The sequence below is a fragment of the Melanotaenia boesemani genome, chromosome 11, assembly GCF_017639745.1.
Source record: "Melanotaenia boesemani isolate fMelBoe1 chromosome 11, fMelBoe1.pri, whole genome shotgun sequence".
Taxonomy (NCBI): domain Eukaryota; kingdom Metazoa; phylum Chordata; class Actinopteri; order Atheriniformes; family Melanotaeniidae; genus Melanotaenia; species Melanotaenia boesemani.
Window position 1 is genome coordinate 8,283,691 of NC_055692.1, and position 27,346 is coordinate 8,311,036.

Below are 27,346 nucleotides of genomic sequence, written 5' to 3' on the forward strand. Positions count from 1 at the left end.
GGTTATAGGTTATTTTTGAAAGAGGAATTATAAGGAACTCACTTTGTTCTCTGTGGAAAAAAGACATCAACTAAAGCAACTCTGAGTTTACTTAAAGCATTTTTTTCCTGTTTATGTGGTTAAGAGGAGTCCAAACATAAAGAGTAAAACCCCCTGGTGTCAAGTCTGCTGAACTTGCCACCTCTGTGTCTTATTAACATTACGCAATTTGTTTTGTGTAACAAAAAAAGAATGCAGGGCTCTGCCTCTTTATTGGCTCATGGTCGGAAAGTTGTAATGCATGCTTGGAATGGCCTTGAAGATTCTCAGTGGTTGCTTTAGCTGAGAGGAAAATAATAAGCAGTCCTATGATGGCATTCCTTAAAGCTCAACAACACACCACAGATATTTTCCTGTAACAGAGAAGCTCTTTTGTTTTCTACCTCTCGGCATCGACCATAAAACTTGTAAAACTATTAAATAAAAAAATTATGCTGTTTAATATTGTGTAGATTTCTTTAATCAGTACATTGACATTCTGTTGACCCATTAATGTGGGATACATGTCATACTGTAGTCATTTTGTTAATTTTTTAATATGTTTTTGTTTTTACCACATTGATCCACTGAACTTCAGAGCAGAATAGCTTCCACTAAAGTTAATTGTTCACATCTGCCAGTTGTTACAGTTTACTCTGTAGAACTGGAAACCACATGTCTGCATCTAATTTACTGCCAACATGCAACTGTGGAGCTTATCCAGACCACAGAGTGATGCATACCGTTTTACTGTACATTTCATATATGTGTTCTTTTTTAACATAAGAAAACAGGAACAAAACTAATTTCTTTGGAAAGGATGTTTGAGTGAGAGCCATATATATGTGTCAGCTGTTGAGAAAGCACTTGGCACGCTACTGATATCTTATCTGTAAACCACTAGTTTCCAGCTAAGCTGCACATAATGAAGGATAATTTAACACTACACATTTAAAAAAAGGCCATGTGACAGAATGGTAACTTCACCCATTCACATCACTGCACCATCATGTCTGTGCGCAGTCAATGACGTGTGTGCCCCTGTGAGCTGTCTGGATATGACTCTGGCTCACAATGCAAACCAGGCCTGGAGATTCCCATTGGTCAGCAGATGGGTGTGAAAGAGGGATTAGCACTGCACTACAATCCAGTCACCCACACCTCTGTGAGTGTGTTCCTGTGTGTGTATATTCATGCCTTTGTAAACCAGTAATATATTTCTTTCTGTCTGTTGTGACATATTCCAGAAAGACAAGAGGTTTGTTTAGAGCTTTCTTAACTACTGTGTGTTTATTTTTTATGTTAATTGACCTGGTGTTTTATGCGTAATTATATTTTTTTTAATGCAACGTCATGAAAATGACTAAAGGAAATGGAGAAAAGGAAAGAAATGACTAAAGTAAATCACCATACAGTATGATGATTTATTTTACAGATATTTCATTCCTTTTTTATGTCTCTACAGTAATTCATAATGCCAGCATAATCTTTCATGTGTTTTTAAATATTAAGACATGCTGCATAAAACCCTAGAATTGAAGTATATTTTCACTTTTACCATGCAGTAAAACAATTAATTAATTAAAGATTGGCCTGTGATGTCACAAGTATAAACATCCTGTCCAATTGTGATTCATAACCCTTCTCATAGGAGATTTTTTGATAACATGCCCACAGTGCCTTATATGGTCCACAGGAACCTCCACCACACTCTCAGCTGTTTCAAGATTCTTCCTCCGATTGTTTTACATGATGTAAGAAGGCTGTCTGAAACTTTAAGCACTGCTGTTAGTAAAATAATATACAAATAGGGGGAATGTAGAAATGTCCTGTTGTCTGATTACCATATTTCTCAATTCAAGCCTCATCAGCACAGCTATCAAAACAGAAACCAAGCCCTTTCCAGGATCTATTTATCACTTCCACACACCTCCTGAAATTGACTGAACTTGGTCAATTTGAATACTCAAGGTTGTCCAGCTCAGCCGATGACTTACATGTGAGTCAGAACTATACAAACAGATGAGGTAGAAAAGACTTCAGCTGAATTAAATAAGGGCTTTGAGTCTGAGGCCTACGTCTGCAAGTGTTTTTTAACAGGGGAATGGATCATTTACAGGTCCAGTCTCCAAGTTGCGCCAGGATAATATGTAAATAAGTGACAGTATGTTGAGAACACTACAAGGATTCTTGTCTAATATCTGTAGATTTACTTCACAACTGCTAGATTTTTTCCAGACTGAAGGCTGAGTGAATGCTTTGAATACATTTTAGATTTGTAACATGAAATGATTTTTGTTTAGATATGTTTAATTGTAATTTAAGATTGATGTGGCCTGTTCTTTGTTATTATCACTTCACAGGACTCAGACAGGACACTAACCATTACCCTGGAATTCTCTCATGGCAGAAGAGTTTGTTAGAAATGACAGAGTAGAACAAGTTATATTTAATTTGTTGGATAATAAAGGAATAAACTTGTCTACTTTCTGATACCAAGAGAGTTCAATCCAGTAATTTGAATCATAAAAAAACAAGTGTTCCTAATTCTGGCTCCCAGCAGTTTTCCAGCAGACTTTTAATGAAAAGCAAGGTTTGCAATTATGTGTCAGCTTTTTTGGAAAACAACAGCAATAACACATAATTTCCAATGACTAATACTATAATATTGCAGCCAATTAAAGTTTGGTAGCTAACAAGAGGCAGATTTGGTGATAGCAATTTAGAAAAAGCATTTTAAATAAAATACCATCTAGGTTTGGTTCCTCCTTCAGGATAACAAAGGGAAGGAAAAGCATTATGATCAAACAAGTGATCCCAGTTACAAAAGAACTCATTTCTAAAGGTTTGATATCTGTTGTGTGTCTTTCCCACATCTCCCATAATCCAACCAAAATCCTTCATTTGACCCTCCTTGCTTCTCAAATGCTCGCATCCTTTAAATTCCACAACCCCAGTTTACAATGAAGCCTTTCTGTTAAAAATATGAAGCCAAGATGATGTCATGAGGGTTATTTTCTCCAACTTCCTCAAAAGCCATCAAGACATGCCACAACTGCTGTTAGCGTCTGATCTGTGAAGAGACTATTTACTAGAAGCACTGAAATGATGAGTTGTTTGCTCACCAGACAAATTTAATTTTGTACAGTAATTCTCTTTGTTGAGCAACAAAAGCCAGATCAAATTCTTTCCAAATTGTTTAGGAATGGTGGCACTAATTGAAAGTTAACTTTCTATTTACTCTTTTGCCACAGTGGCTTTCCTGAATGAAAGATCTTACATCATTAATTGGTTTCCAGTCAAGGAAAGAGACTAAGAGGCTTTTGGTTTGTGTTACATAATATCTCATGATAAGGATTCTATTGTTTGGGCTTTGTTTAAATATTTTGATTTCCAAATATAGAGCTGTTACCATAACCATTAGTCACTACACCACAATGAATACCGAAAATTTACCCTTTAATGATGATAAGTCTCAACTTATTAGATGTTAATAGCTTATTTATTTATTTAAGATGTATTGATTTGAGTGTTGCTCATAGAGGATCACTGTTGTGAAGATTAAAGCAGATTTAAAGTAGGTGAAGATGATGCCGTTAGACAAGTTTTTCAATGCTGTTATTGTTTAAGTTTTACGAGTCTATATTTTTATCATACAATCCGAAGACTTCAACCTAAGTCTCAAATCTTCCTTTGAGTCTGCTCAGGCAAACGTTTTCCTTTCTTTCTTTATTTTCCCAGAAATTCACCCGCTGAGTGGATACTTGTAACCAAAGTTATTTTTAGGCTTGTGTTTCTTATGTTTTGTCTGTTAAATGGTGACAGTGCACTTTGAGTTCCTTGCAACTGTTTTCCAATGTGGTTTCTTTTCTGCAAAAGGCAAATAAACTGAACTGAACTGATGTTTTGTTACCGGCAGGTAAAAAGAACAGCTTAATTCCTTATAGGGAAATCCATCCGGTGCGTCACCTCTGACTCGCTGCTGCAGAGCCCCGACTTTGACAAGTGCGGAGGCTTCATTTAACCACACCAAACAAATGGAATAAAGACGAGGATGGACCACACCACGTCGGGGAGTATCTTCTTTGCTATAATAGTCATTGGTAAGTACAACATTTATTTTCTTGGATGTTAAACTTTTCATTTTGAGACTACATGCTGCCCTTATTTAAAGACTGTCGAAATTAAAACAGACTGTACTCTGCGTAGACAGCTGTAAACTGTTTTTATAAGGTCTGAGTCTGAAAGTTGGATTAGTCTTCAGTTATAGTTCTACATGCAGTTAAGTATCGGTTTTATAATCTTTTATCCAGTCTCTGAAAGATCGCATGAACGCACAGCATGAATGCATTGATATAATTTGCTTAGCGATATATACACTTCCTTGTATTATTATTATTATTATTATTATTATTATTATTATTATTAATTAAAATTGGGCTTAACTTTACCCAGCAACCTTTTATGCGATTAGTCAGTCGCACCAGCTGTATAAAGTAAGGCTGCTGGATCTCATTGGAGAAAAGTTGAACTATTTCAGTCGCTGTAGATCGCTTTAAGGAAACGGTAAGTTAACATGTCTTGGAGTCCATGAAAAGTGATGAGAACAGTGAGGGAGGTAAAAGTTTTGTGCTGCAGGTAAACAGGCGTGGTACGAGACAGCACTGAAGGTCTCTAGAGTCGAATTTCTATCCACATTCCTCTCCATCTGAATGAGGGGAGTGCAGGCTGACAATTGAGATCAGCCTGTTTGGACTTGTGGTTCTGCTAGCTCAGGATGCACTCATAATCTGGCAAATTTCACCTGAGAGTGTTCAGAGGATGTGAAAATGTTGTAATGTGCTTTAAAGAAGACAGCAGCGCTACCATGAGTCAAGCTGATTTTTTTCTTTATCTTCTTTTTTGTTTAAATGTTAGTGATTCAGTTACACTTGACACAAAGGAGGAAGTTATGGTGTGTGACTGAGCTGTTTTCCATTAACATCTATATTAAACTCATCTCTCAAATGCAATATATTTGGAAAACTTTTTTTCTTTGCTGCAAGTCACTTAACATCTAAACAAAAAGGGGACTGCTGCAAAAGGTGCTCTTTTTTATAGCATCATATTTTCACGGACATACTGATACTGATATAGATAGTCTATACAGTATTCTTCTCTCTTTCTTTTTTTTTTTAATTTTGTCAAACCACATCCTCTTTCTCTTTCACCAGCTGACAGAATTTTCCTGTCACAGACCTTCAACGTTGGCACAGCTGGGGCAAAGATATTCAGTGGCCCAGCAGTGGAGGAGTTTGGCCACACTGTCCAGCAAGTGACAAATCATCAGGGGAAATGGTAGGAGTTTAAATCATCATATATGGATTTTGTGTAAAAGGGAGGAATTTGATTTTCTCCAGGAGTATTTTATTCATAAGTAATATCTGGCTTCACCAAGGTCCTACTAAAGAGTCTAAAGGCAAGACCAAAGACTTTAGAGTTTCAAACATTTTGTTTTTGAAAGAACATTCATTTGTCAAATTCTGTAATTTTTTAGGAAGTGAGTGGCATGTAAACAAGTCTCTGTCTGTGACCACTTGTGTGTAATTGTTGATGCTTCTGTGTTGCGATAATGCACAGTTCAGTTAGGAAACTTACTATGTGGGCGAAAAAAAAAAAAAAGATCTGGCATTTCGTCATAACTGGCTGGTGGAAGCGATCATTAAAACTCAGTGTTGTGTGGGCCCAAGCCTGTAGTAGCTAAGCTTTTCAAACTACAACCTTTACACTGCATTTATTGCCCTAATAGGAACAGGATATGTAGCCTGGTCTATCGGCCAGTGTTACAGTTAGCTTGTTGCTGGAAGCTTAACACAACACACGTAAGAACATTTTTTGTTGACTTTCTATTCCTATAAATATTGAGCTTAGATTTTGCACCCAATTGGACATTTCTGAATGATAAAATCCACTGAGCACACACATAAGTCTTATCATTTTTGTTCCATAAGTTATGCTGGTCACCTACTAACAATGTAGACACAGACATGTTAAAACAGAGTATTATACAAAGCTGTATAATCTGGTGCAGATATGTCTGATTAAATGATAACTTCTTAAAGCTGCCAGAAGCATTTATCTATTATTTCTTGAAGAATGTGCCCTTCAGCTATCAGATCTCCAAAGACAGAAAAATAACAAGTTAATACAAGTTAAGACTGAGAAGTGGAATTAGAAGATCCACAGATTTAGTTTATTATTATGGAAGAATGATTTCAAGATGTTGGGCATGAACACACAGACCACATTTCACCTTGACCAGTAGGTTTGACATTGGTCAACAGATTGCATCCAACACATATAAAGATATTTAAAGTCCCCACCCCTTCCTTATTGATTTTAAATGGATATTTTAATTCTATAACACCATCTGACCAGCAACCACAACCCTTTTCTTATGATGCAAACATTCCTGACATCTTTAAAGCAGTGGGGATGTTGCAATTTTCAGCATTCACTTAAACAATTGTAAACTTCAGTCATGTCTGGATTTCTCTACACTCACTGCACAGTCACAGGATAACTCACTGTCTGAAGGAGTGTCCCATAGTCCATAACTGAGGAGAAGGTACAGTATCTGTAATTGTAGTGTCTCACTGTAGATTCCAACAATACAACATTAATGCAAAATATTTCCTGTCCTGGTGCTACTAAAGACAAATGATATATCACACTTCCTGTAATTTCCCTGGTTGAGGATATTGTTAAGAATCTAATCCTCAGTTACAGTATGATGCATCTGCTTTTGTGCAGATAAAGTGGCTGGAGGGGATGTTCTCTGTGTGATCTTGCACAATCTCATTCCTGTACCTTAGAGTGTTAAAAGAAAAGAAAAAAGTTACATGTTGACACTTGCTCACAACAGGCACACAAAGACAGAGTTTAAACACACAGGCTGATATTTATGTATAATTTAAATTACTTTTTAATCACAAAATGTTCCCTTTTTATATGTACTTTAGGCAAATAATAATAATAATAATCTGTTATGCCAACAGATATGGTATGATATGACAGTGGTGCAAAATATTATTGCTTTTTTGCAGGCTCCTGGTCGGTGCTCCTTGGAGTGGTTTCAGTGGAAACAGGAAGGGGGATATTTACAAATGCCCAGTCTCAGGATCCAGAAACAACTGTGATAAGCTAAATTTTCAAGGTAAAGTTTACTATTTTGTTGTTTACCTTACCACATAATCAACTAACATGCTCCATTATTTTCAAAATTCCTAAATAAAACTGAAAGTATGGGTCTTCTTTAAAGATTTGGGAAGCCCTTTTGGCTTTCATTTCTAAAAAGTGAAAAAAAAAATCTATTTGCCTTTTTTTAACAATGCAAATATTTTATGCATGCACTGAAGTTTTGATAAAAGATTTATTCTTTTAATTGCATATTTCATTTAATAACCATGATCCCAATGTTGTTATCCTTTCCACTTCATTCACAGATTCTGTTAGTATTCCAAGTGTTAAAAATGTCAACGTTAATATGTCCCTGGGCCTTACGCTTACCCGGATGACTCCAGTCAGTGGTTTGTTGGTATGTTGGTTTACATGTGTGTGTTTTCATGCAAATTTTAGGAAGGAATATATATATAATAAGCTTGCTTTCGTGCATGTTCATCATCTCATGCAGTAGCATAGCCTTCATTTGCCGCACAATTACAAGAAAAAAGCATTTAATGGCATTAACAACCCTGAACATCCAGTTCTAATCTCTGTATATCTGATACAGATGTGTGGTCCTCTATGGGGACAGCAGTGTGGTGATCAATACTTCTACCCAGGAATATGTGCAAAACTGAACCCCCTTTTTCAACTTCAACCTGCCTTCTCTCCTGCTGTCCAAAGTAAGTCAATTTTATATGTTTTTTTTTTAATATCTTAATTTGCATTAAACCTCATGTTAACTAACTCAGATTGTGTTATATTTTAAATCCATTTTCATGACTGCCTGCTGTTTTTATTTTGTTTGGCACCTTCTTGTTGAAGTTTTTTTTTTACTTGTAAAGTTGGCTTATGATGAGCTACCATTTTTTAATTCAAGAAATAATCAATGTAAACTTATTCCCATGTCATTGCTAATGACCATTTCTTTTGGTTTAACTTTTTGTAAAGTGTCTTTTAAAAGTTCTCAGTTCCTGCTTGTGCGTTTTACAGCAGTAACCTAAAGCCCCAGATGGATCATTTTTCTTAAGCACCAATATAAGTCCTCCAAGTTTAGAAAAGGAGCAGCACTTTCTGTAAAAGTGCTTAGCGGATGATTGAAAGAAGCATCTGCACATCCAAGTCACAAGAAAGCTTCAGTGAATGAGAGTTACCAGTCAGTAAACAAGAATTGCCTCTGAAAAGCCAACCTCACTTGTTGATAAACAATAGTACGCTTACTGGTCTGAACTTAAGTGTTTTTTGGAGCCCTTGTGATTCTAATTGTGATCATTATCTTGTAAATGTCACAAGAATCCAGCTGCTTTAAAAGGTAGAAACAACCATTTTCAGCCCCTCTTGCTGATAATGATGTCACTTGGAACAACTACATCTATCACTACTGCCTCCTTCTGTAGTTTACCAAACATCACAATGTCCTGTTGGCTGGCCATCACCAGTCTGGATCTGGAGGTCCCACAGGATCCAAGCACTCTCATTTTCTATCACTTTTTGAGGTATCTCCCATTTTAATTTAATGACTTTCAACCCATAAGCACATGAACTGAAGACATGCCTGTTTGGAAGTATCAGATGTTGGAGAACTGGGAGAATTTATAGAGTTCAGACAAAATGTTTTCTTGTGGTTTGATTGTAGGTTGTACTTTGATCCATAATCACAGCACAGGCTTTTCAAACAAACTTTTTTTAGGCTGCAGTTACATGCAAGAATTCCAGTTCATCAGGAAAATTTGATTCCTGGAGATGTTCACAAATGGGCCACAGATTCCTTTGCACTTTCTGGGTCACCTGCAGTTGAGAAGAAGCAGTCAAAATCTGTAGACTACAGAGCTACATAATTTCTCATTAGCCCTGAATGTGCAGCTACGCAGACAGTGCTCCACTTCATGAACATATGCTTCCTGTTATGACTCTCTTAGCATGTGGAGGACCAATGGACATTGTGATTGTTTTGGATGGCTCAAACAGCATCTATCCTTGGAAACCAATGATAGATTTCCTCCTGAAATTAATACCTTCACTAGACATCGGACCCCAAAGTACACAGGTGAGACTGGCACTGTATTGACCAGAGCTGGAAATTTAAGCTGAGAAAGCTAATTTAATCACTATTTCTTTCATAGTAAATATTGCAGCTCTCTATAATTTGCCACATCTCATTTTCTTTTACATATCATGCCAGGTCAGCGTCATTCAGTATGCAGTTGATCCCAAGTTTCAATTCAAAATGAATGATTATACAACAAAAGAGCAAGTGATTGCAGCAGCATCCAAAATCGAACAGATGTATGGTCAGTCTACCAATACCTTTCATGCGATACAATATGCCAGGTTGGTGTTTACACTCTTACTCATTGCAAGTTAATAGATTGTTAATAGATTCTTTTTCCTAAACTTGTATAACTGATGGTCTGTTTTTTTATTTACTTATAAAAAATATTTCTTTATTTGCCTTCTGTTATTTTATGATAAAAGCAAAACCTTAAAATGAGTTCCATGTTTGTGTTCCTCAGTCAGTGGGGTTTCCATGTAAATAATGGTGGCCGAACTGGTGCCGCCAAAGTAATGGTGGTCGTCACTGATGGTGAGTCACATGATGAGGATTTCAGAGAGACCGTAATCGCTGAGTGTGAGAGGCAAGGCATCACCCGCTTCGGTATTGCGGTATGTTTTCATGTGCCATTTATGTGTTTAGTTAAATGAATTATTTTAAGAGTGGGGAATTAGATGGTTGTGGTAATCAATTCACATTGGCAACCAAAGTGGAGGTCTTTAGATTTTGGAAAATGTCGCTAATAAATCAGCTTCAACTTCTTTGAGTTCTCCAGTTACTTCAATTAATAAAATGATGTGTCATTTTCTGAGTCTGCCAATGTTTTCCTCTGCCAACTCAGTGTTCCTATCATTTTGTTCTGAAAATAAAGAAATGCGAAACTGACAGTGTCCAAATACTGATTCAAAGAAAACTTTATTTCCTACTCACAAGACACAAACTGAAGATGCTGCTATTACTGCTGCTGCTGTCTATAAAGATCCAGGAAGCACGGAGGCACAGAACAAAGCCTGACATAGGGAATTTGTGTACAAAAACCTTTGCAACCTGGCAAATCAAAACACACTAAAGAGCTTAAATACTTGACCAGAACATAATAGCATAACAATATTAAATGATCATGAAACAATTAATATAAACCCATTTTTCATGTGAAGGATTCTCAGAAGTATTTCATGTTTCAATCACATCATCAATCATTTTTATGCTTTTAAGGCTAACCTACTTTCATAAAACACTTTGAGAATTGTTTCCTAAACAGTTGTTTCTTCAAACTAAAACTAAAGGACAAAATACAGCATCTAGTCTTTATTTTTGTTGCCCTTGTCCCTGTTTAGAAAACACTTACATTTCATATTTTCATTATATTCAACCAAATTTATAATTAAATTTTGCAAGATGCATGTTTTATTACTGTTTTACACAGAGCAGCAACTCTTCATAATTAGCCTCGTAATTAAACCTCTTATTTTGTGACCCTAAACTTGATTGTTTCTTTTTCCATTTTTTCCCACAGGTCCTGGGTTACTACATCAGAAACAATATAGATACAAAAAATCTTATAGAAGAAATCAAATCCATTGCCAGTTTACCCACAGAGAAGTATTTCTTTAACGTGTCAGAGGAGGCAGCCCTTTCCACCATCGCTGGAACTCTGGGGAACCGCATCTTCAACATAGAGGGTGCATATTTTTTTCTATTTTTTGTCCTGTTTGTGTGCATTCTCTATACCTAACGCTGAATCATCTTCCTACTATACCTGTCATCCTGATCCATCTCAATGGGAGATAAAAAGGAAATTTTTTTTTTAAATTCATGTTTCTTGCACTCATTGTGATTCTTGATATGCTTGCTTTTTTATTATTTATTTATTTATATTTTGCTTCTGATGCATGCGTTATGCTCTGTTCTTACAAGGCACTGGAAAAAGCGGGGATAGTTTCCAGATGGAGATGTCCCAGGTTGGATTCAGCGCTCACTATTCCAGCCAGCAGGTACACCAAAGATGCAACATTGGAAAACTGATGCATTGGCCATTTGATACTAAGTTGATCCATTAAACATATTTAGCAGCCTATTCAAAGTATCATTTTGAGATTTCTAAAAACTCAAGCAAGAATAAATCTCATCACTCCTTTAAGATCAACCCTCTTGCTGTACCAGTGAGGCAACCTTCTGTCTTTTTCTGTCTTGTAAACATTTTGTTTGGGAGCAACTCCCTTTAACTAGAATTATACACTACTATCTTTTGACTGGGCATTTTGCTGTTTCAGGATGTGATGATGCTCGGCGCCGTGGGAGCCTACGCTTGGAGTGGGACTGTCGTCCATCAGACTGGGTCTAAAGTAAACATTCTTCCTTTCTCAGCCTTTGAGAGGATACTTCAAGACAGAAATCACAGCTCATTACTGGGTAAACTTTTACATTTGTTCACTGCATTTATTTGATCATTTTATTTTAAATCAGGGTAATGTTGGATGACTGTAGAATAGATGGTGGACATTTCCACTCAAATTCTCATGCAACAGTCAATTCTGCAAATCAAACAATAGATTTAGCAGCTGTACTAGAGGTATGCAGTTTTTTTTTTTTGTTTGTTTTTTTTTGTTTTTTTTACAACTGTGTCTGGGCACAGCTGGTTAAATTTAACTTATCTTATCATTTCAACCCATAGGTGTGATACAAATGAAATGTTTTGAGAAGAAACTAATTAACACTTCCACTTCACAGTTTAAGTAGTGGGTACAGGTTGTTGTGTAAGGAGGAAGATGCACGTATGCAGGAGATGTTTTCAGATTAGTAAATTAATAAGATTTTAGTAAGATGTTATATTATCACCTCCTCTCTTAAATCCGGTGTCTTTCCCTCTGCCTCCAAGCAAGCTCGGGTTGCCCAGCTGCTGAAGAAACCCGCACTCAACCCAGCTCAGGTTGAAAACTACCAGCTGGTCTCACTGCTTCCATTCATGTCTAAACTACTAGAGCGTGCCATCTTCAGTCAGGTCTCACAGTTCCTCCAAGACAAGAACCTGTTTGATCCATATCAATCTGGCTATAGGCAAGGCCACTCTACTGAAACTGTTCTCCTGTCAGTTACTGATTCCCTATGGCTTGCCAGATCCACTGGTCAATCCTCAATCCTTATACTGCTGGACCTGTCTGCTGCTTTTGACACGGTCAACCATCATATACTGTTCTCCACACTCTCGGAGCTTGGCATCTCAGGATCTGTCCTCTCATGGTTTATGTCCTACCTCACAGGGAGATCATTCAAAGTATCTTGGCAGGGGGGAATGTCCAAATCACATGGGCTGACGACAGGGGTGCCTCAGGGCTCAGTGCTTGGCCCTCTTCTCTTTTGGCTATACACCTCCTCACTCGGTGCAGTCATTAACTCTCATGGTTTCTCCTACCACTGCTATGCAGATGACACTCAGCTTTTCCTTTCTTTCCCACCTGACGACACAACCGTCTCAATGCGAATATATCTGATATCTCCACATGGATGAAGGATCACCACCTTCAGCTAAATCTGTCCAAGACCGAGCTTATTGTCTTTCCAGCCAATCCTTCCTTACCGCCACAGAGAAGTGTGCCACTTGACTTTATCACGCTTGTGCCTACGTCTTCTACCAGGAATCTTGGTGTCATGGTAGACAACCAGCTGACCTTTAAGGACCACATTGCCTTGGTTGCTCAATCTTGCAGATTTGCTGTTCAACATCAGGAGGACCAGACTCTACCTGACTGAACACATGGCACAGCTCCTGGTTCAGGCTCTGGTCATTTCACGCATTGACTACTGCAACTCCTTACTGGCTGGCCTGCCTACATGCTCAGTTAAACCTCTGTAGATGATCCAGAACACAACAGCACGTCTGGTCTTCAACCAGCCCAAAAGAGCTCATGTCACTCCACTGCTAATCGCTCTCCACTGGCTTCCATTTGCAGCATGCATCAAATTCAAAGCTCTGCTTCTGGCTTACAAAACAATTACCCAAACAGCTCCTGTCTACCTTCACTCCTTAATCCACGGCTACACTCTCTCTCAACAGTTACGCTCTGCCAGCAAAAAACGCCTCATGGTCCCACCACAACGTGGCACAAAATCAGTAGCTAGACTCTTCTCCTCTCATAACAATAAAATTCCCCCAGTGGTGGAACGATCTACCTAACTCCATCCGATCCGCAGAGTCCTTATCCACTTTTAAAAGCAAGCTAAAGACTCAGTTGTTTAAGGAGCATTTTCATTTGTCCAGCTCTTTGGCTCAACCAAATACTGAATAAGCTGCAAGCATTTATGCCCAAGTTGAAATAGAATAGAGTAGAATACAATAGGTGGGCATGAAAAAGAAAGGCTTCAGTTACTACTGTCCAACAAAAAATCCAGGGTTCATGATCTTTTAAAGATGAAATCTAAAAAACAAAGCCAAGTAGAACTGGACAGTAAAAACAGAGCTGGTAGCCACAGGAAAGAATTATGTGTGAGAAAGTGCAGCAAATGTTTTCTTTATGAAACTTCTTGGTCTGCCAACTTCCTATGTGTCCTCACCACAATCTTTTGATTGATTCTGAGAAAAAGGGCAAGAGAAAAAAACTCTTAAAATATGACAGTATTTTTATTTTTTTTGCACCTGTGGCCAGATGATGTGTGAGCAAAGGAAGAATAATAAAAAATAATAAGTCCATTTGCAGGCTTGGGGTAGTAGACAACCACTGTTTATTGTAACGTTCTGCACACCAAACATTCTAACATCCCTCTGTGCAGTCCAACCAGTCTATATAAATATCCTAAGGCACCACCCTCTCAATTCAAATAGGCCAATCACAGCAGACTTCTGAAACAATAAGTTAACAAGATTATTAACAAACATCATTATACTGAAACATGTTCTGCTCAGTTCTACAGCTTATGAATTAACAATTCAAACAGTATCATAGAAAACCAGACAATATGTTTTTACAGTCCTCAATGTCAACCTTTTAACTACTAATTACATCCGTTCAATTATTTAAACAAGATTGAGAGCACGCCCACACACTCTCTCTGCAAGAGAACTCCATGGTAGACAGGCCTCCTCATTGAACAATGACCAAAATTCTGTCTTAGAAGAAACACTTTGAAAGGGAATGAATGACATTACACAAATTAGAAAAAAAACTCTGGATGTTGGGTGCCCATAATTCACCTTTGCATACAAGTGGTAACATAAAGCTCAGGAGGGAGCAATCGACAACATGCAAACCCTTCATGTGCAAACCCTTCAGTTTTTGTTTTTATGATTATAACTATTATTGTTATTCCTCTCAAAGTAAATTAAGGTGGCATGAAAAGTACATTTCTCCTAAAATGTTGCAAAGAGCTAACTGCATATAATAAAAATCATGAAGAAGAAGCATTGTAACCATGGTTTTAAATGCTGTGCTTCAGTAAATCTGTTTGGTTTTCCATATCCCACTGCTGTCTCTATGAAAAGGATGTCACAAGTCCAGGTGCCAGTAAATGTGTTGCTTGGGTTTTTTCTGCAGGTTACTCTGTCACCACACTGAGCGATGGCTCTACAGAGTACTTTGTGGCCGGTGCTCCGCGCTCCAATCACTCTGGACAAGTTGTTGTTTACACCATCAGCACTCAGAAGGAAACTGCTGTCATTGATTCAGAAAGAGGGAAACAGGTACTGATGTTGCAGGATGCACATTGACACTCGCAAAACAAAAGATGTCAAAAAAAAAAAAAAAAAATCTCATCAATTAGACCTTGTTGTCATAGATTGGGTCATATTTTGGAAGTGTCCTGTGCTCCCTGGATGTTGACAAAGACGGGGTGACAGACCTCCTGCTGGTTGGGGCCCCTATGTACATGAGCGAGCTGAAGAAAGAGGAAGGCAGAGTCTACCTCTTCTCTGTCACCAGGGTAACAAAAATAAAAATGTCTCTTTTATGAGCATAAAGATAGGAATTCATTCATACTTTTCTTACATGAAAAGGAATGTCAGGATGTTTTACTTCATCAATCACACACTTCTCCCCATGTAAAGGGTATACTGAACGAGCAGGGATTCCTCAATGGTCCACCTCCAACGGAGAATGCCCGTTTTGGAATGGCTATCTCTGCCATTCCTGACCTTGATCTTGACGGTTACAGTGATGTTGTCGTTGGAGCTCCACTAGAGGACAAAGGGAAGGGTGTTGTTTACATCTACAATGGGCATAAGAAGACGCTAAACAAACAGTTCTCACAGGTATAAAGACACTGTTTACACAAAATCTGGCCGAAATGGTTTGCTTTGGTTGCTTGTGTGATTTTTAAGCCAAACAAGAGCAAATACTAATCAATATATTATAATCTAAATGCATTTAACATGATCCATGCTGTTGTTTACCTGATTACAAAATTTATTCTTTCAGAGAATCGCTGGCTCCAAACTGGATCCTGAACTTCAGTACTTTGGAAGGTCTCTAGACAGCTATGGAGATCTGAATGATGATACCCTTCCTGACATCTCCATCGGTACTTATGGTAAAGTGGTGCAGCTCTGGTGAGTTTTAGCAGCACATTGTGCAGGAGCAATAAATTGATTGCATAAATTACAGTGAATTATTGTGGATTAAATTGGGGCAGAAGCTCCGTCATTGAACCTGTTATTTGAGAACTTGGAAGCCAGACTATAATTTGAGATTGAACTTGTTTTTAGGTCCAGAGGCGTGGCAACTGTTACAGCTACAGCGTCTTTCAGCCCAGACAAAATCAACGTTTTTAACAAACCCTGCAACATTAATGGTCGGAAGCTTTCATGTTTCGACACCAAACTGTGTTTCAGTGCTTCATTCAGACCCAAGAACCCCGTTGGACCCATTGGTAATTCTGATTGTTTGTTATGCTTATTGAGAATATTTAGATTGCTGTTGTGAAAGTGACTGAAACAATGGAGGATGATGATTCTGCTGCAGCCTGAAAGACACTTCAGGCAGTTGTGTAAACAAGCTTTGATTAGAACAGCTGATTCAACTAGCACAGATAGGTGAAATTACATATTTAAACATTTTTAAAATTTTTGACAAAACTTTATCATCAATAACTCCACAGAATTTTGTGTAAATATTTTATTTCCTTGAGAATCACAGCCAGGTTTATTGTTTCCATTGCTTCCAGTCTTAGCAACCAGATTCTGCTATTTTTATTTTTACTATTCAGCTACAGTGATTTGCAAAGGTTTAAGCACCTTTAACTGAAATTCTCCCCACTAAATTTGCTCGCTGCTAACGTTTACAGAGATTTCACAACCTGAGCCAAAATCCTTTCCTGCAGCCTCAGAAATTTGCGTATAATCACCTGATCAATCACTTGATACATTTTGCTTGTAGGGAAAAGGGTGCAAAACTCCATGAAAACATCACTTTAACTGCTCAGCATAGGGCTAGATCAATCATTCTTTGGGGTTGTGTTATAGCCAGTATGTGTGTATGTATATATATAAAGTTTCTATGTATTCAAAAACTGAAATATTAACCTCAGATTTCCTAAATTCCTTCCAGATGTGTCCTACACTTTGACTCTGGATGCTGACTTGCAGGATTCAAGAGTGACATCAAGAGGACTGTTTACAAAAAATAATGAACGCTTCCTAAAAGACAAAGCAAAGATATCTTCAACAGTTCTGTGTCAAGACTACCAGGTTTATGTTCAGGTAAAGGTTAAAAATGGGCATGTTGAAGCCTGTAGATATATGACTCCAAGCTGGTTTCTAATCCCAGTTCCTAGGTGTTTTTAATCAGATTTCTTTTTTTATGCATTTAACAGGAGACTCCAGACTTTGTTAATTCCCTCAGTCTGAAAGTAGAAATTGAGCAGGAAAACGAGGAGGGGAACCCTGTTCTTGACTTGTTTTCTGCAAGGGCCTTTGAATTCTTTGTAAGTAACAAACACATCACATTGGCTCCGTTTTATTTTATTTTATTTTACAAGTAATAATTTAGGGCGGTGAAGACCTCAAAGGGTTTGTTCAAGTGTTTGTACAGCCACCTTAAATGACATGGTTTGTCCGTGTAATAATTACCGGGTTGTTTAACTTAGTCATGCAAGTTCTGTTTTTCAACCTCATCCAGTGTAGTAAACATATTATCAGTTTCTTTTTGTTCCAGTACAGAAACGTTAGCCCTGAATCATGTTCAATTTCCTGTCTTCTTGTTGTTTCAGGTCCCCTTCACTAAAGACTGTGGCTCTGATGATGTTTGTGAGAGTGATCTGGTGCTAAGTGTGAAGCCAGACACAAAGGTGTCCAGGTAAGAATCACTAAGCTTCCACAAGTGTTTAGCACTAAATTTAAAATCTAATGCTCGATGTGTACAACATGAGTAACATGCAGTATTACACATGTAATTTTACAGTTTTGAGGTTAAGACTGAAAGAGCTGATAACTTGTGATGTTATTATCTGTTTGTGGCAGAACAATCTTGGGCAAAGCTTTTTTTGTTTGTTTGTTTATTTATTTATTTATTTTTTTTTGTTTTGTTTTTTACTGTGACGATTTTTTTTAATGATGGTGAAGAAGGATGTCAAAACCCAGGAAACACGTTCTCACAGCCCCTATCTATCTATCTATCTATCTATCTATCTATCTATCTATCTATCTATCTATCTATCTATCTATCTATCTATCTATCTATCTATCTATCTATCTATCTATCTATCTATCTATCTATCTATCTATCTATCTATCTATCTATCTATCTATCTTGAAGCACAAGCAAAACTTAAGCTCAAAGTTATGGGTTATCAGAGTAAAAAGCTTCAAAAGCCTAGTTATCACATCAAGCCATCCTGCAGTACAGATGTGTAACAGACAATAAAAAAATATGTGAGGATAGCACAAAATCTGAAAATGTTCTGTTTATTGTTATGCCATGGTAACTCTTAACAACCATTACAGAATTTTCCATTTTCTCCGTTTTACAAGTCTGATTTAACAGCCACTATAACTATATGAATCAGAGCCCATAAAATGGCTGCGTCACACTTTTCAGCTTGGACTTGAAAGGACATGAATAATGACTTTACAGAGACCATGCAATAGCTTTTTAAAGTGTTTGTGGTTTTGCAGCTTCTATTTTGTGTTGCATGCTTCTTTTTGTGTTTCCTAGGTATTGTGGTTTGTTACAAAGGTCCCACATTTTAAAAAGGAAAGTTTGCTTCTTTATTTTGTGGCATGTGCAATTCAAATAAGTGGAGAGAAAAGTGTTCTGTGTCTTTGTCTTGCAGCTCATCTCCCATTCTGGTCAGCGCTAATAAAAAAGAACTGACATTTGAAGTTATTGTGAAGAACAAAATGGAAAATGCATACAACACGCAGGTCACTGCCAAGTACTCCAGCAGCCTTTACTACTCCTCAGTCTTTCCTGTGAGTGAATAAAGCATTTTTTATTAACATGATGCTGATGTGGAAAAGATTACATGCTTTCCCTGAATGTAAATAAGAACAGAACACAATGATTTATAAATCTCATAATCCAATATTTTATTCCCAATAGAATGTAAACAACATATCAGACATTTTGCCATTTCGTGGAAATATTTGCTCATTCTGAATGACAGCAACACATCTCAAAAAAAGTTGGAACAGCAGTTACAAAAAGCTGGACAAGTCATTAACACAAATCAAAAACAACTGGAGGAGCATTTCACAACTAATTAGGTTTTACTGACATCAAATCTGCAAAATTACTGACATAAAAGGAGCACAGCAGAGAGGCAGAGCCTCTCAAATGTAAAGATGGGCAAAAATGCACCAATCTGTGACAAAACTGCATCTATAAAATATGTGATAAAATATTCCTAAACCTAAAATTATGAAGACTTTAAAGATCCCACCATCCACTTCTGTGAGATCAGGAGGAATCTGTCTTCATGCGACAAGACTGAAGGTCAAAACTGGATGCTGGAGATCTTCAGGCGCCTCAGGTGGCACTACATCATAGATATGATTCTTTACTGGAAACCATTGAATGGGCTTAGGACCAATTTCCGAAATTACTGTCTGTGAACACAGTTCACCATGCAATTTAAAAATCTATGTCAAAGCTCTATTATACAAAGAAGAAGACAAAACATGAGATGGAACATGCAGCTTGTTATCAGTAGAAAGCCTGGATCACTGATGGTAAAGAGTTCCATTAGTATCTATGGCATCTAGACAAAGTCTCTTTTAGGAAAGGCCTTGCAGATTTCAGCAAGACCATGCTAAATTGTATGCCACATTCACATTCACATTCATTCATTCATTCCAGACCTTTCACCGATACAATGAAGGTCCAGGACTGTTGAGTTGCTAGAATCCTGCATCAAACAAGAATGGGACAACATTTCAAATCAAATCAAATCAACCTTTATTTATAAAGCCCTTTTCATGCCAAAGGCAATACAAAGTGCTTTGCATGATTAAGAAATTTAAGCACAATTGAATTAATGCATGTTAAAAACAAAGCAAGCCTTTACACATCAAAACAGAATTACATAAAAATTAAAAACACTCATTAGGATCTTTCACACAGTCGCACACACACACAAAGCAAAGAAGGTCTGATAAATAAAAGGGCCCAAGACCATTAAGACATTTATAAACTACTAAAAGGACCTTAAAATCAATCCTGAAACGCACGGGAGCCAGTGCAGCGATTTTAAAACCAGTGTGATGTGTTCCCGCCCTCTGGTCCTCATCAGAACTCGTGCTGCCAAGTTCTGAAGTAGCTGTAGGTTTGAGATGGACTTTTTGGGAAGAGCAGAGAGCAGGGCATTATAATAATCTAATCTACTAGAAATAAAAGCATCCATCAGTACCTCCGTGCTCGCAAGAGAGAGACATGGGCGGACTCTTTTCTCTCCTGAAACTCCTTCAACTGATTGAAACAGTTGTTTAAAGAAGTGGATGATACACAATGGTAACATCACTCTATTTCAGCTTTTTTGAGATGTGTTGTCATCAAATTTAATATTCTGTTGGGAGCAAAATATGAGTTTATAAGATTTGCAAAATGTATTTTGCTCTTAGTTACATTTTACTCAGCATTCCAACTTTTTTTTGGTTTGGAGGTTATAGAATTTAATCAGGTATTTATGGAAATTGCATTGTATTGTCAGTGGGATAAATGTCCAAGCCATTAACTTCTTATGTGTCATAATGTACTAAATGTTTACAGACCGAAGAAGTCAAATGCACCTCATCACAACAAGATACTGTCACTTGTCAGGTGGGATCCCCAGCATTAAAAAAGGACCAAGAGGTATGTGGGGCAGACATACTCTTTGGCATTATCAGCATATCAATTTATGTCATTACAGAAAATTATTCATATTTTTTCACTTTGCAGGTGAAATTTGAGATCAGCTTTGACTACAATTTTAATCAGCTGCAAAACCGAGCAGTTGTGAAATTTGAGGCCAAGAGGTACACAGAATAATGAAGAAATTCAGTTAGATTATTCAGCTTCATTAAAATGATTGGCTTGTGGTCATCTTCAGCATGTGTTATTATTTGCAGTGATGGTAAAGAGGTACAACCTGCAGATAACAGTGTTGACATATCCATTCCTGTTCAGTATGACACAGGGATTGTTCTTTCCAGGTGAGTTTCCCATTCTCTCTCACTGTGTACGAGTTTCATTTCACAATGACAAATACATCAAAGTGTTCATTCTGTTTTCTTTTTATTCTATAGACAATCCAATATTAATTTTTATGTGGCAAATGCAACAACTCAAGTGGTAACAGCAGTGAAAACTTTGGATGACATCGGCCCAGAGTTTAACTTCACAGTCAAGGTGCAGTTAATGAATCCTTCTCTTAAAATTTCATAATCTAATTCCTTTTTTTTAAATTATACATTTTAATTGCAACAAATTATTTCTGAAGGTTTCAACAAGTCACTTTCCTGTCAGCCTCCTGTATCTGAGCATTGCTCTGCCGATGACAACTAAAGGTGGAAATCAGCTCCTCTATGTAACTAGTGTGGAAACACAAGCAGTGAGTGCTCAATTTCCAATTAACCTTTTTAAAGTCTTTAAAATTGTTTCCGCTTCAAAACCCTGTAAGTTTATAACAATCACTTGTTTAGTTTTATAGTTAATGTGCTTAATATAAAATGTTGTGTCAGAGTTTGGAAACCATTTTTGACTCTGGGGTGCAATAGTTACATATTACATGACTATGTTTTCCACATTCAGGGAGGTTCAGTAAGCTGTGATGTCAACCAACTACTTGATCCTCTGAAGATCACTGGAAACAGCAATGGGAAGAGCCACCCAGTTTCCTTCTCCAAGGAGAGCTTCAGAGGTGCAGAGAAACTGGTCAGTCATTGAGTCTATACATACTTTTCAGTGTCTCTTTTCGGCTTTCCTAAATGTTATAAGGTGTGAGATATTTTCAGGTGTCATCAGGCTACAGTACAGAAGTCTAAGTCTGCATATTGTTTAATATATATTTTTCAGATCATATTATTCTAAATAATACAAATGTGCATGAATTCCAAACCTAAAAATTACCTTTTTTTTAAATTCTGACACTTTTCAACATTGTAACAAGCAAATTTGACTATTTCCTGTCTTATATAACTGAGTCATGTCATCTTACCATGTCACTGAAAATTATGTTGCTGCTGCATCTTTACAAATTTCCAGATTTTTCTAATCCTCACATTTGAAAGGGATCATCTTCAGATCAAGCGAGGATTTTAAAAACCATCAAAATCAGTGGCCAATCCTCCAAACTTCAAAAAACATTAAACTTAAACTCTGCTCTCCATTTTTCATCATATGATCACTGGATGGTGCTGAAATACGTTAAATTAGTTTTTCCTGTTAGTGTTCACAAACATGCTTTTGATAAGACCACTTCATGTTGCCATGGAGACCAGGCAAAGCTACATGGCCCTCTTATTACTAAATGTAACTATTTTCTTATATTTCTTATATTAACATTGTTGTTTGTTGATTGATTTCCACCAACAGGACTGCGACAGTGCAAAATGTGACTATATAAAGTGCATCCTGAAAGACATTGAAGTTACAAGTAACTACTTTGTGAAGATTAAAACACGGATCTGGAGTGGCACTTTTGTTTCGGTAAATCCTTTCAGTAAAGGAATTTACTATGCTTTGTTTATTTACAGAATCATTTATTTTCTTGAGTTGCCTATTGCTAAAGTTGTCTGGATGTTTTCAGCTCTTTCGTTTGCATTATTTTGCTCTGTTAGGCGATCTACCAGTCCATCGAGCTGACCTCCAGTGTGGATGTGGAAACTTCCAACCCGGATCTGCTCATTATCAGCCTCAAACAGCTACCTGTAAGATGACAAAATATTTTAATTTGATGCTTTACATGAAGGAGTACTCTCACTGACCACTTCACCAGGTGCACTTTGCTTGTACCTGGTTGGGCCCCTTTTGCCTTCAAAGCAAGGTGTTTGAAACATTCTTCATAGATTTTGTTCCAAATTGACATGATAGCATCACACAGTTGCTGCAGATTTGTCAGCTGCACATCCATGATGAGAATCTCCAGTTCCACCACATCCCTAAAGTACTGTATTGGATCATCATTATCAGATAATCAGGCGAGTGCAGAGGCCATTGGAGTACAGTAAACTCATTTTCATGTTTCATGAGCTTTGTGACATGGTGCATTAACCTGCTGGAATTGGCCATCAGAGGATATGTACAGGATGGACATTTTTGGCAACAACAGTCAGGTAGGTTGCTCAGTTGGTTCTAATATCCCCCTCACCATACACCACCTGAGTGACCTGGACTGTTGACACAAGGCAGGAACAATACTTTCCTGTTATTTACATCAGATTCTGATCCTGCTATCTGAATGTAGCAGCTGAAATCAAAACTTGCCAGACCATGCAACACTTCTTCAATCTTTAATTGCAGTGGCTCCTAACCTGGGTTCTCTGACCCCCCCAAGGGGCTCCTCAAAGACCACAAGGGGTCTTTGAGGTTTTGACTGTACAGGGCCTGTGTGACTGTTAAAATTAAGGCCATGTCCACACAAAAACAGTTGAGGTGCGGTTGCTTAAATTTTTTGGCATTTGGATGTTTTGTTCACAGTCTACAAAAACTGCTATACAACAATATTTTAAAACATGTATCCTCAGTCAAAATAACAACAACAAAAAAAAAACTCTTAAGTAGGCCACACTTTAGTGGTCAGTGAATTAGTGGAGATCACTGATGGTGGAGTAGTTCATGTCTATACTGGTAACCTTGCATTTTTCATGCACAACTTCATTAATGAAACATGCATCACAGTGCAGATTATTTGTCCCTGTTAAAAAAAACAAGCTAATACAAGATAATTACATTAACTGTGGTTTTATCAAAGGTTAAGACTCAGACAGAATTCATCATTTGTGGCAAGAAGCCAGCTAATGAAAACATAAAGCCAAGTATGGTTTCAGCATGGGGGCAGGTAGGAGGTGTGAGGGGGTCCACAGCTTTTTGGTTGTTTCATGAAGTGAGTTCTCAAGGAAAATAGATTGGGAACCACTGCCTACGTGCGCGTGAGTTAACTTATTGGTGAGTGTTGTATTCTTAGCTGACAGGAGAGGCACTTGGTGTGGTCTTCTGCTGCTGCACCCCATCTGCTTCAGCATCTGTGTGTTCCTCTTAAATTCCTTTTTTTTCATTATTCTGATGGTCAAATTAAATGTTCTGGCTATTTCTACATGACTAAAAACACCTGAGTTGCTGCCATGTGTGTGGCTGATTAGCGATTTGTGTTAACAAGCAACCAAACAGGTGTACCTAAGAAGTGGTCAGCTAGTATAAAAAAAAACAAAAACAAATGTATAGTCATGTCTAAGTACATTCAGCAGGGGAAAACAAAGGGTGTTATGTGCCTTTTTCTCCTTTCCAGGTTGTGGTGACAGTGAGCAAACCTGGAGAGATAGGCGAGGTTCCAGTAGGAGTGATAGCTGGAAGTGTTATTGCTGGACTGGTGCTGTTGGCTCTGGTGGTCGGATTGCTGTATAAGGTAAAATTTTAGTCTAAACCTTTACTGAAAATAGCAAAGAGGAACATTGGTAACAGATGTGTATAATCTATGACTTAAGTAACACAGCAAACATGAGCTGCTTCATTATCTTAGAAGGAAGAATGAACCTGATCTATGTTGTCAAACAAAAGGTCAGTTGTGATTCATCAAAACCAATCTTGATATACAGAAACAGAATGTTTATTATATATAATTATTATATTAAATACATTTTCCTTTTTGCAAACTACAAGAATAGACTGAGGTTGCCACATTATATAAGAAACAGTTATTTTTGGGACTGAAATAGATGAAAACCTTTAATGATTCACTGCTTTTGTAAAATTTTAATGATGGTATCTCAATATGTTTACTTTGCAGTTTGGATTTTTCAAAAGGAAATATCAGCAGCTTGGGAAGAATGCAGAGGAGGACGGGGAGAACCAAGCAAACCCTGAAGAATAACAAATTACTAAAGTAGTTTTTCATTTCCCTTTTCATTTCTTTCATTTTCAGTTCATTTCATGAAGTGCTGTGGAGTAAAGAGAGTATCTGTAGCCTTCTTTCTTCCTTCTTCCTTCCTTCCTTCTTCTTTATGTTTATTTCTATTGTAAAAAATCAGTATATTTCAAGTGCGAATAAACCACAGCTTAGTCACTGGAAATGGGGCACTTTAATGCAATGGAAGCTATCCAGTTTGTTGATAACTGGGATTTAATCCTCTCTCTGTTTTACAGAGGATCATTTTTGCTTAATAGGTTTTACAGTTTTTGTCATTGTTCACTGATTTTGAAAGAGCTTAATAACTGTTTTGTTTTTGTTTTTTGGTTAAGTTTTTTTATGCCAGCATCCTGCAACTAAAATCATTAAAATGCTATTTCAGATTATAGATTACTTTATCAATAAGACCCAGACATTAATATATTGTTTTTCGCTGTAAAAAACATCAAATTTATAAATTGCCATTTGTTTTGGCAAATTATGGACAACAGTACTGAAGAACAACAGTTTTAGATAGGAATTAATTATTAAAATATAGCTTATTTGTACAAAATCTAACCTTTATAGCATCCACATTGTTGCCAGTCACCTTCTAGTGGTAAATAGTTTGGGATCCACCCTCCTCTTAAACTCTCAGGGCTATATTTACTTTACGAGTATTAATATCAGCTAATGTGCAAATACGAAATAGCACCAATTCTGGAAAAAGAAAATCATGTCATTTTATTGTGTTTGTACTGTATTTTTATCAACTCAAACAAATTTTTGTACTTTTTTGTATGATATGGCTCAAGGTTTTTTTTTTAGCATATTGTTTTATACTAACACATTTTTATGCCAGTAGTGGCACAGCCTTTCAGTAACATGATTAGGAGTTAATCTACTGATCTAAATTTACTGGTTTGGCTATTTTAATGCAAACCAGACAAACAAACCAACAAACAAACTGGTTTTAAATAGCCCAAACCCAATCATCTTAGTGTTACTGTTAATAACAGTTGCAGATTAAATATCTGAATTTAATTATAAATTTATTGCTAACTTTGAAAAAGCACAAACTTTAAATGAACACAACCCACCATGTTAAATGCTTAAACTCTTCTCTCCATGCACACTGTTCATGACTGCAGAGCAAAGGGTTGTGTTATAAATCAGTCTGAGATCATGTTACTGATTTGGTGATTGCTTTATATGGTTTCTGTGTACATGTGTTTCTGATAACAGATTTATTTGTGTTGAGCTATGGACAGTACTGCAGGGTCAAAATGTCTCATGACAACGCTTTACCACAAGATGGCAGTATGAGACAGGTGACTTTTTTTTCTAAACTCAAGACTGTAATAATTTTACAACCTGACCATCATAATTTATCATCGTTTGAAAAGTGTGTATTTCTTATCCTATGTTGTCATGCGTGATTTGTTTCCTCTCTCTCTTCTTTTTTGAACATCTTTAGAAGTCCCAACTCTTCTCAGAACTGTACTTTGGTTGCTTCTTTATAAATTTCAGTACAACTGAGATTTTTCCATCAAATTCACTTAACTTTATCACACTTTTTAACTGTTGTGTTTTCCCACTGTTGGGTTATTCTGTCCCTGGACTGTTTTGGAATGTGTTTCTGACTCTTTTCCTTCTCAGCGAGCCAACACCAGCACCCAGCAGTCTTTAATATTCATTTCTCTGGACCTGCTGAAATGGAATATGCTATTTGTCTCTAATAAGTAGCATATTTTCTGGGAGCCTGGGCTCAAGCCTTCCTTGTATATAAGATTTGATAAATGGTTGAACTGCTCTGTTTCACAGTTATTCATGTGCTGCAGTGTTGTGAAACAGCTTTTGGATTTTATGTATAGGTGTACAGGGAGCGATGTGGAAATAATGGATGAAATGAGATACTACAAAAGTTTTGTACACATTTGTAAGATCATCCCTCTGGGATTTTCTTCAGATGATTGGCAGGCGCAGCCAAACAACTGACCCACACCACAGTGGGATGATTACTCACATATTGCTGCAACCTGCATGTAAATCAGAAATGATGTCATAGCAGATTATTTAACAGTTGGCCTTTCTTTGCACTTCCTGAAAAAAAAAATGCCTACATCTTTGTTTGCACTTCTAAGACTTTTTTTTTTACATACTTTAAAGAGACATTTTTCTTAATAATTTACTGATGAACATGTAACTTATCAAAATTGTTGTGTGAGAATAAAAAACGTTGTTGTCTTTGCCACACATGATTATTTTAAAGATTGTAGACACAACCAAAAAGCATTGCAGCCCCAAATGTTTGTGTTTTTTAGATGTAAAATCTCTGTACTGGTTTAATAATGAAAGTATTTCACTCTGGCATTAGGGGTGTGTACAGTCAGTCAATGTTTTATAGTCTTTCACTGTGAATTTGTTTACACATAAAATGCTTTAGAAGTTTTTTTTTAACCAAATTTCACTCAGATCTTGGGACATGGAGCTCTGGTTGTCCCTTTGCTTAAATGCCATTTGTGGCTTCAGGACAACAGCCAACACTTTAAAGTTGATACAGGA

The 27,346-nt window shown here is 37.1% G+C and overlaps 1 protein-coding gene across 1 annotated transcript; it reads left to right on the forward strand.

The window, feature by feature from the left end:
- The first annotated feature begins 4,060 nt into the window (after nucleotides 1–4,060).
- Nucleotides 4,061–27,037, forward strand: LOC121649701 (integrin alpha-2-like). Its single transcript, XM_042000707.1, has 30 exons — nucleotides 4,061–4,121; nucleotides 5,232–5,355; nucleotides 7,104–7,213; nucleotides 7,503–7,594; nucleotides 7,790–7,904; nucleotides 9,141–9,268; nucleotides 9,404–9,552; nucleotides 9,735–9,885; nucleotides 10,791–10,956; nucleotides 11,192–11,268; nucleotides 11,548–11,686; nucleotides 14,803–14,948; nucleotides 15,044–15,187; nucleotides 15,312–15,515; nucleotides 15,682–15,812; nucleotides 15,969–16,132; nucleotides 16,810–16,961; nucleotides 17,075–17,185; nucleotides 17,471–17,556; nucleotides 18,533–18,671; nucleotides 20,467–20,550; nucleotides 20,638–20,714; nucleotides 20,808–20,891; nucleotides 20,985–21,087; nucleotides 21,179–21,289; nucleotides 21,490–21,612; nucleotides 22,273–22,386; nucleotides 22,518–22,607; nucleotides 24,185–24,301; nucleotides 24,683–27,037. Exons 1-30 carry the CDS (start codon nucleotides 4,073–4,075, stop codon nucleotides 24,764–24,766), a joined length of 3,564 nt encoding a protein of 1,187 aa, XP_041856641.1. The 5' UTR covers nucleotides 4,061–4,072; the 3' UTR covers nucleotides 24,767–27,037.
- The last annotated feature ends 309 nt before the right edge of the window (nucleotides 27,038–27,346 follow it).

What these genes read in the sequence shown, in the direction of transcription:
- LOC121649701 (XM_042000707.1), top strand. Translation starts at nt 4,073, where the DNA reads ATGGACCACACCACGTCGGGGAGTATCTTCTTTGCTATAATAGTCATT. An exon ending in ACCTCTTCTCTGTCACCAGG is followed by an intron (nt 15,188 to 15,311) that starts GTAACAAAAATA and finishes CCCCATGTAAAG; the next exon opens with GGTATACTGAACGAGCAGGG. An exon ending in CAAGGGCCTTTGAATTCTTT is followed by an intron (nt 17,186 to 17,470) that starts GTAAGTAACAAA and finishes TTGTTGTTTCAG; the next exon opens with GTCCCCTTCACTAAAGACTG.